The sequence below is a fragment of the Phacochoerus africanus genome, chromosome 9 (assembly GCF_016906955.1).
Source record: "Phacochoerus africanus isolate WHEZ1 chromosome 9, ROS_Pafr_v1, whole genome shotgun sequence".
In the NCBI taxonomy this organism is placed as follows: Eukaryota; Metazoa; Chordata; class Mammalia; order Artiodactyla; family Suidae; genus Phacochoerus; species Phacochoerus africanus.
Genome location: NC_062552.1, coordinates 127,779,915 through 127,788,676, shown reverse-complemented (window position 1 = coordinate 127,788,676; position 8,762 = coordinate 127,779,915). Strand labels below are relative to the sequence as shown.

Sequence of the window (8,762 nt, the reverse complement as noted above, 5' to 3'; positions counted from 1 at the left end):
GGCGCTCCTTCCCTGAGGGCCTGCCCCGCCCCCGGTGACCTGACTTCGGGGTTGGATCAGTCCCGGTGGCGGAGGCATCCTCTTGGCCCAGGGCGGCGCCGCGCAGCCGTCTCTCCCCTAACCCGGACGCCTGACTATCCCGGGCGCCGGCCGTCACCTTCGCGGACCACCTCCTCCAGCCGCGGCCGCCCCTCCTGGCCGCACAGCCGGCCGCCTGGACCCTGCCGCGGGGCCCACCTGGCGAGCCCCCGCCGCGCTGTCCCGGCCACACCCAGCACGGTTCCGGCGGCGCCCCGCCTCCTCGCGGACCGGGAAGGGCGCTACCTGCGCGCTGGCCCCGCCCCGCCCCGCCCCGCGCGCACTGCGCATGCCCGGGGCCCGGTCACGCGCGCGCCCGCCCGCTCGAGTCCCGCGCGGACCTGGCCCGAGTCCGCCCCCGGCACGGGCTGTCCCGCGCGCCGCCATGGAGCGCATCGAGGGGGCGGCCGTGGGCCGCTGTGCAGACTCGCCCTACCTGCGGCCGCTCACGCTGCACTACCGCCAGGTGAGCCCGCCTGCCCGGCCTCCGCGCCTCCCGCGCCTGCCCCGCCCTCCGCGCCTTCCGCGGCCCCGGGCCCCGCCCCCGCCCGGAGCCCCGCCCCCGCGCCGTGGCCCCCGCCCCGCAGACCCCGCCTCCCCCTGCGGAGCGCCGGGCGGGTGAGGCCAGGTTTGCTGGCCAGGTCGGGGACGGGTGCAGGCCGGAATACCTCGGGGGACCACCCATTCCTCCAAGGAGGCTTTGCTGGGTACTGGCCCTTTGTGCAGTGGGACGTGGCGGGCGCCCCGAGGCTCGGGGAAAGCTTCCTGAGGGTGGCGGTCTCCGTTCTGGGCAGAAGAGGAAGGGGAATGGAGGGAGAAGGTAGGAGGAGAGGAAGCTGGTGAGCAGTGGAGAGCCTCTCCCGCGGGGCTTCCTCCCGAGGGCTCCTCTTCCTCGTCCCACCTGCCCTACTGGCGGGCTGCCTCTGCCCCGGGGGAGCGCAGGAGCAAGGCTGCCCCCGGCCCCAAGTCTATAGCAGGTGCACAAGAAACATGTGATGGGTGATAGATGACCGTCTTTGCCCCCCCCCCCCACCCCGCTTTTGCTTGCTGCTTCACCAGTCCCCAGCGCTGGGGTCCTGCTGCGTTCCTCCAGGCCATGCAGGTGAAGCCTGCACTCCTGGAGCACCTGGTGCGCTCCCCCCCCCCCCCCCCCCCCCGGGGCAGCTGCCGTGCGCGCGCGCGCGCCCCATCAGGATAGGTGGTCCAGGTCTTCGCGGCCCGGGGCCTGCAGCCTTCTGTCCCTCTGTTCCCCCAGGCCCCTTCCCCTCCCCGGCCTGCGAGGCCCTCTTGGCCCCCAGCCTGAGAGAGGCTGCAGTGTCACCTGCTCCAGAAAGTCCTCACAGAGGCTGTCCCTTAGGGTCCTGCCTCTCTTGCAGCCTCCTGCTCTCCCTGTCCCTGTTGCCCACTCAGGTCCTGGGCACAGGGAATTCCTCTGTCTGGGATGGACCCAGCTTGGGGCAGAAGCCAGGGTGCGGTGGGGACAGAGTGGAGGACCGCGGGGGCCGCTGGCCTTTGCCTGGTGTGGCCTGGAGCGGGCTGCCTGATTTGGACTGGGGCTCTGGGCGCAGCAGGTCGCTTGGGGTGGGCCAGGTACCTAGCCGCCCTGGTCTGCGGCGGTGGCACTCTCTCCCCGACGCCCTGAGAAGTGCAGGGGGATGCTGATAGCTAAAGCTGGGCCCCGGTGGGGGGCGGGCTGTGGTGGGCACGGGCTGAGGGGCCGTGGGACGCGGGCTGGGTGGTGCATGCACCGAGGGGTATCTGCAGCCGTTGGTCATTAGCCACTCACAGCCAGGGGAGAGCTGGTGGATGGACAGACAGACCAACCAGAGGCAGGGCACCCCGTGGCCTTGAGGGGGAGGGGCCTGTGTTTCCGCTCCAGTCCTGTTCATCCCAAGGCTGTGGAGGCCAAGCTGGGCCTGGGTCCTAACTAGCTGGGTGGGGGTCCCGTGGGAGGGGCAGGCTGGAACCTCCTCCTGCACCCTCCTTGGCTGGACCTAAGGCTCTGACAGGTGTTTTGATCTTGAACCAACAAGGCCCCTGAAGCCTGTCCAGGGTGACGGACACCCTGAGGGAGGCAGGGGACACCGCAGGCTCCTGGCGGACGAGGGGGCTGGCATTCCCTGGAGCCCGGCCTGGGGGGCAGCCGGGTGGCAGGCAGGCCCAGGCTTGCCTCTTAGGGGTGGTGCTTCGCAACGGCCTCCCAGGCAGCTGGCCCGGCCCAGCACGGGACGCCAGCTCGCCCTGCCCTTAGAAACCAAGGCTGCTGCCCATCCAGGCTGCCTCTGTCTCTGGCCGCTCCCCTCGGAGCGGCGCGTGGGCCGCTGCCGGCAACGTCCCACTCCTGCGCTGCTCTTCTCCTTGTGAGGCCTGGTACTTGTCACCTCCTCCAGGAAGTCCTCACAGAGGATGTTCCTTAGGGTCCTGCCTCTTCTGCAGCCCTGGCTCCACCCTTTGTGTCTCAGGTCTTGTCCATGTCAGTGGTTGGACGTGGCCCCAAGTGTGAGGCCAGCAGCTTGCCAGGCCACAGGCCTGACCCAGTGGCTGAGGGGCTAAGCAAGCTGGTGACAGGTTTCCGCAGGGCAGGGCTCCAGGGGTCCCCGGGCCAGCCCCAACCTCAGAGACCCGTTGGGGAGGGGTCGGGCCGGACAGGATAGCCCCGAGGATGGGAGCCCGCCTCGCCTGCTTGTCTAGCGGTGGGGTGCTGGCCTCTCACACGCCCGCCTGCCACGTCAGCATCAGTTGTGACTGCCCTTGGTGGTCCTGGCCCGGGCCCCTGCCCTGCCTTTTGGTCCCTGAATGCTGAGCCCGCCGGGGCAGAGTGCCTGGGGACGGGGCGGGGTGCAGGGAGCAGGATGGCGGAGGGAAGTGACTGAGCAGCAGGACCACAGGATGCCAGAGAGACAGCTCAAGACAGAAACTGGGCTGGAAGGGGTTGTCCCGTGGTCCAGGCACCATCCCTGAATCACTGTGTCCTGTGGTATGAGCCCCGGCACGCCCTTCCCCAGCTGGTCCCGAGGCTGCTGCTCGCAGGAGGCCTGCCTGTCCCTGCTGCCCGCCTGTCGTGCTTTGTCCAGCGGCCCAAGGAAGCCTCAGCAGCAAAAGCCTGATACCTGCTCTGCCCGCTTGGGACACCCCCCACCCCCCGACTGTGAGGACACTCACACCTGCTCCTCTCCTCCCACCCCCCGTCTTTCCCGCGTTGGTGACAGTGTACATCTCTCTGCAGCGCTTCGCGCTCAGCCCGTGCTGGGTGGTGGCTCACGCTGGGTCTGGGACGCCTTCGGACCCTTTGTCTGGTTCTCCGCCTCACCCCTTGAGAGAGTCAGGCTGTCCTTGACCCTGCCCCCGACCCTGACCTGCTACAGCTTTGGCTCCTGATGGACCCGGGCCGTGACCGGGTCTCCCTGGTCGGAGCTGGTGTGGCAGGTCTGCGTGGCCCTCTCAGCTCCCGGAGCACCTCCGCCTGCACTGGCAGTCCTTCCGCCCTCCCTGACTGCTGCCCGCCTCTTTCAGAACGGCACCCAGAAGTCGTGGGACTTTGTGAAAACTCATGACAGGTGAGGTCCCGGCCGGGCTGGCCACGGGGGAAGCCCCAGCCTGATGCCCACGGGGACCCTGCGTTTCTGAAGTCCCCGCCCTCATTTCCTTTCACTGGGGGGTCAGCCCAAGGCCTGGGCCCCGAGCTTGGGCCTCCTGGACCGTGATGGGCGGCAGGCCCTCTGGGACCCGAGAGAGGCCGCCCGGGTGCCCTTGCCCCTGGCATTGGGGGTGTGGGCCGGGTGGCAGTGTGGCTTCAGGAGCACAGCTGGCAACAGCTGGCCAGCAGGGGCCACGTGTCTTGTCAGTCACCCGTTCTCAGCTGCTGCCGCCCCCAGCCTGCCCAGCGGCCGCCCAGCGTGTCCTTCCACCCCGTGCCCTCGGCCTGGGTCCTGGCCTGACTGCGCGACCCTGGGGACCTCTGACCCGGCCTGGCCTCACAGTGTCCCTCTGAACAAGGGACCCCACCTTCCTGGGCCTTTGAAGAGAGGCGGCGGGCTGGGCATGCTGGGAACAGGAGATGGGGCGCCGGGGCCCCCAGGGCGGCGCGCTGAGCACTGTCCCCGCTGCAGTGTGACCCTTCTCATGTTCAACGCTTCCCGGAGGAGCCTGGTGTTGGTGAAGCAGTTCCGGCCAGGTGAGGGGGCCCGAGCGGGAGCGGGGAGGGGAGGCCCGCGGGTCAGGGCGCGGACGTGGGGAGCCTGAGGCCGCCCCCGGTCACGTGGAGGGGGCCGCCACCGGCTGTGACCGCGGTCTGCCGCCCCCGCCCAGCCGTGTATGCTGGCGCGGTGGAGCGCCTCTTCCCCGGCTCCCTGGCCGCCGCCGACCAGGACAGGCCCCGGGAGCTGCCGGCAGCGCTGCCCGGCTCGGCCGGGGTGACCTTCGAGCTGTGCGCCGGCCTCGTGGATCAGCCCGGGCTCTCGCTGGAGGAAGTCGCCTGCAAGGAAGCCTGGGAGGAGTGCGGCTACCGCCTGGCCCCCTCCGACCTGCGCCGGGTCGCCTCGTACAAGTGAGTGGGGCTGGGCCGTGGGGTCCCGTAGTCAGCGCAGGGCCTGGGCCGGGCTGCCCGTCCCCAGAGGCGTGCCAGGCAGGGCGAATCCCTGCTCTGCAGCCTGGAGTTGTTTGGGAAGGTTGGCTGGACAGCCCTTTAGCTCCTGATCCAGGCCGGAACCCAGGGCTCCAGGGCCTCGTTCTGTAGCCCCCCGCCCCCCGCAGCCCTGAGCCGTGTGGGGCCTGCTCGGGTGGCAGCTGCTGCTGACTGATGCCTCCACTTCCTGCGGGATTAAGCACCGGGCACTGGCGGTGGGGTGAGTCACAGGTCTGCTCGGCAGTGAGGGGAGGGAGAGTCCTGGGCCGGGGCTGGTGGGGGGCGGGGGGGCTTGGGCCCTCCTGGGAGGGGAGGAAGTGCGGCCCGGGGCCTGGACGTCAGGGCTGCCCCTCAGAGCCTAGGTGCCCGCCTGCACCCGCTCCCGGGAGGTCACACTGGGGCCGCATTCCCAGAACAGCATGGTGGCCTGAAGCCTGCCTTTCCCCTGGGGACATGCGATGGGTCCCTGACCCCAGTGAAGCCCCGGCAGGAGAAGTGTCCCCCCGACGCTGAGCACCGGCCCCTGGCGACCTTCTCCAGATGGGGAGGGGGCCTCGGGAAGCTCTGCCACCTTTAGTCTAGGGCAGGGGCCACTCAGGGTGGGGCCCTGCCTCAAACACACAGGGCCTCGAGCGTGGGGACGGAGTTGGCCGAAGGAGACGATCCAGGGCCTGGCGCCTCCCCGTTCAGTGTGGAATTTCTACGTCGGAGGATCCAGCCTCTCAGGGAGAGGGGTCTTGGTTATGTGCAGGCACCCTCCACGGGGCCCGCTGGTGGCCACTGGGCCCTGGAGCCTTTTGGGCTGGAGGTTTGGGGGGCGGGGGGAGAATCCAAGGGGCCTGAGCTAGGGTAGGGGCGAGCCGGGGGCAGGCGGAGGTGCCCTGGAGGGCTGGGGTCCCCCGAGGAGGTGCGTCTGAGCCGAGTCCCGGCCGAGGGGCTGCGTGGCAAAGGCATGGGGCGGGGGGACGGCAGCCCTGGCTGCTGTGGTGCTTCAAGCCGGGCCTCTGGGCTTGGCCTGATGCTGACTGAGGGTCCTCGGGAGCCAGGGAGGGCCCTGGGCAGTGTGTAGCCTGCTCAGCCTGTGCTCTAGAGATGAGGAATGGCTGTGGGGAGGCTGGCCTGGGAGGGGCTGGAACCGAGTGCTCCCCGCACCGGAGCCTGACGGCGGGCTGGACAAGCAGCAGGCTCCTGCTGCCCGTCGTGGGGCCAGGGGCTGAGCCAGGCCACTCAGCTGCCAGTCCCAGGTGACAAGGCCCGGGCCCTTGTCTGCGATCCCCCAGCTGAGGATGTGATGGAGTGGAGGGAGAGGCAGTGCCCGGCCTGGCTGGGCACATTCTTCTTGGCGCCGGTCTCCTGCACAAGCCGGCGGAAACTGGGCCTGGAAACGCCACAGACCAGCGCTTCCATCAAAGGCGCAGGCTGTGGCTGCCGGCGGAAATGGGCCATCAGGAAGGGTCCAGGGAGATAAGGGGCTGGAGGGCGGAGGAAGCAGCTGGGCGAGGTCAGTCTGCTGGGGCCCTCGCCTGGGGGGAGTGGGATGGAAGCCCCTCCAGGTCTGCTCCCGGCTGCTCCAGGGCAGCTTCCAGGCTGTGGCCGGCAGGCCCCGCTCACCCCCTGGCCAGCCTGGGCCTCCCCGGCCTGTGGACGTCTCCCCAGAAGCCCCCGCCTTTCCTGTTCTGGAATCTGAATTGGCCCCTCTGTCAGCCCGTCCTCCCGGCCAGCGCTCACCACGACTGCCCGCGCCTGCCCTCCACTGGCATTGGCCTAAAGCCCTGCCCACGCCCTGGGTGCCTGTCCTCCTCTTGGTAGCCAGCAGCCCCCTCCTGCCCCCAACCCCTGGAGAGAGGGGACTCCTTTGCACCCCTGGGGGCCTTGCCACCCCTCCCGCAACACCCCCATGAGCCCCAGTCCTTCACCCGGTCTGGAGCTGGCATCTTCCAGGTGCCAGCGTGGGGGTGCTCACAGACCTGGGCGGCACGGCAGGAGCCCTGGGTGCGAGTGGGGTCTGCTGTGGCAGGGAGGCCCTGGCTGAGGGCGCAGCATGAGCTGAGGTGCAGAGCCTGCTAATGGTCTGTGCTGCAGGGCAACCTGCCAGAGACTTGAGCGCTTGCAGGAACCCACATTTGCAGCCTCACGGTTGCTGTGGGTCAGCGGTCTGGCCCCACCGCTCAGGGTCTCACCAGGCTGCAGTCAGGCGTCAGCCGGGCCTGAGGTCTAAGCTGAGGCTCAGGCCCGTCTTCCCAGCTAACTCGGTTGTGGCAGAACCCAGCTCTTGTGGCCTTGTGACCAAGGCCTCTGTGTCCTGGCTGGCTGTCGGCTGGGGCCTACGGTCAGCTCTTCGAGGCTGCTTGCAGGCCCTGGCCATGTGGCGCCTCCTGCAGCCTGGCGGCTCGCTTTGGCGTCAAGACTTTCTCCACCTCCGAGCTCTAAATCTGTGAGGAGGCCCCTGCTCGGGTCAGGCCCGCCCAGCGTCGGTTCCCTCTTGAGAAACTTCCAGCCACTGATTAGGGCCCTTAATTCCGTGTGTAGAACTCCTTCATCACCTGACCCAACCTGGTCACGCTGGGAGCTAAACCATGTTGGGAAGTCACAGCCAGCATGTTCCCAGGTTTCCCCCAGGCTCAAGGGGAGGGCATCTGGGAGGGCGGGGGGGGGGCCTCCTGGAGCCCTGCCTTCCCGGGGCCGGGAAGGGCAGGGGTGGCCGGTGGGGCCTGCGTGGGTAGCTCTGCACGGCGGTCTCGTCCTGTAGGTCTGGCGTTGGACTGACTGGCTCCAGCCAGACCATGTTCTACGCAGCGGTGACGGATGCCCAGAGGGGCGGCCCCGGCGGGGGCCTGGCCGAGGAGGGCGAGCTCATTGAGGTTGTGCACCTGCCCCTGGACGGCGCCCAGACCTTCGCCGATGACCCAGACGTTCCCAAGACCCTCGGAGTCATCTTTGGCATCTCGTGGTTCCTCAGCTGCGTGGCCCCTGTCCTGGGCCCCCAGTGAGACGCCAGGGGTCTGGATGAGGCCGGTTCCGGCCACCTGCCCTACAGACCCAATAAAGGCTGGTGGAGCTCTAGCCTGTGTCCGCCGACTCTGAGCTGTGACTGGGGGTGGGGGGCAGGCTGGGGGCCGGGACGATGGGGTCTCTGCGAGAGCCTCTCAGCTCGCCGGAACAGAAGCCTTGGCTGCAGGCTGTGCAGGGGCTGGCAGCTGGCCGCCGGCGAGGCTGGACCCTGCGTAGGGCCATAGGCTGAGGTGGGGCCAGCAAGGGGCAGGGTCAGGCAGGGAGTGCCAGGCTTCTGGGGCAGGAGATGTTGGGGACAGGGGCTCAGCCAGGCCAGGCACTCAGGGCCCACTGGGCACCGGGCCGTGGATGGAGCTGAGGCCAGGGGAGTGGTGGGTGTGGACAGAACCACAGCGCATGTGCTCCCTGCTCTCCTGAGGCTGGTGAGGGGTCCCCACCCTGAACAGGGCTGGGCTGGCACCTCAGTACCCCTGTGTCCTCAGGGCATTGATGCCTGCTGGCCTGCAACCCCCTAGGGACCCCTGCCCTGCACACTGGCCTGTCCTGGTGGCCAGGGACTGCGTGAGCCACCTGCCATAACTCTCGAGCACTGGGGGTCACGGGGGGCTGGATGCCCGCTTAGCCGGGTACCCAGTAAGAAGGCCTCCGTATGTCACAGATGGGCTGGCGGTCGCTGTGGGAGTGTGCTGGTCGCTGTGGCCATGGGCATTTGTGGGTGCGGCTGGGCTCAGTTGGGGATAGGGATCCTTTCTGGGGGGTAGTGACCCGGCCTGGCCCTTTCCCAGAAGTCCCCGAATCTTCTGGTTGGGGACAAGGCTCTGGGGGATAGAACAGGGGCAGCCCGGTCGCAGTCCACTGACTGGGGGCGGGGGGGGCTGCTGTGCGGGGGGTGCTGCCAGACAGGCAGGTGGGGCCTGGGGAGCCCAAGTGACCAGGAGCTCTGCTGGGAGCCTGACTTAGTGCTCTGTGCCCCCATGTGCCCCGGGCTGGGCTGGGCCGGAGTGGTAGAGGACACCGCGACAGGACATGATGCCTCGGCTCCTGCTGA

General features: G+C 69.2%; 1 protein-coding gene across 5 annotated transcripts; it reads left to right on the top strand.

Annotated features, from left to right (window-relative positions):
- The first annotated feature begins 378 nt into the window (after positions 1–378).
- NUDT14 (nudix hydrolase 14) lies at positions 379–7,765 on the top strand. 5 transcript variants are annotated; one of them, XM_047796264.1, is made up of 6 exons: positions 379–544; positions 3,592–3,635; positions 4,188–4,252; positions 4,387–4,624; positions 4,831–4,922; positions 7,452–7,589. In XM_047796264.1, the coding sequence occupies exons 1-5, from the start codon at positions 464–466 to the stop codon at positions 4,871–4,873; spliced, it is 471 nt and encodes a 156-aa protein (XP_047652220.1). In that variant the 5' UTR covers positions 379–463; the 3' UTR covers positions 4,874–4,922; positions 7,452–7,589. The 5 variants fall into 5 exon arrangements, with proteins under 5 accessions (XP_047652220.1, XP_047652218.1, XP_047652219.1 ...); XM_047796262.1 differs by having other exon boundaries at positions 4,814–4,922; XM_047796263.1 differs by lacking the exon at positions 7,452–7,589 and adding an exon at positions 5,327–7,443.
- Positions 7,766–8,762: the final 997 nt, after the last annotated feature.

Excerpts from the sequence above, each read along its gene's own strand:
- NUDT14 (XM_047796260.1), top strand. The coding sequence starts at position 464 with ATGGAGCGCATCGAGGGGGCGGCCGTGGGCCGCTGTGCAGACTCGCCC. Across the intron at positions 3,636-4,187 it reads TTTGTGAAAACTCATGACAG|TGTGACCCTTCTCATGTTCA; the intron begins GTGAGGTCCCGG and ends TCCCCGCTGCAG. Across the intron at positions 4,253-4,386 it reads GGTGAAGCAGTTCCGGCCAG|CCGTGTATGCTGGCGCGGTG; the intron begins GTGAGGGGGCCC and ends GCCCCCGCCCAG.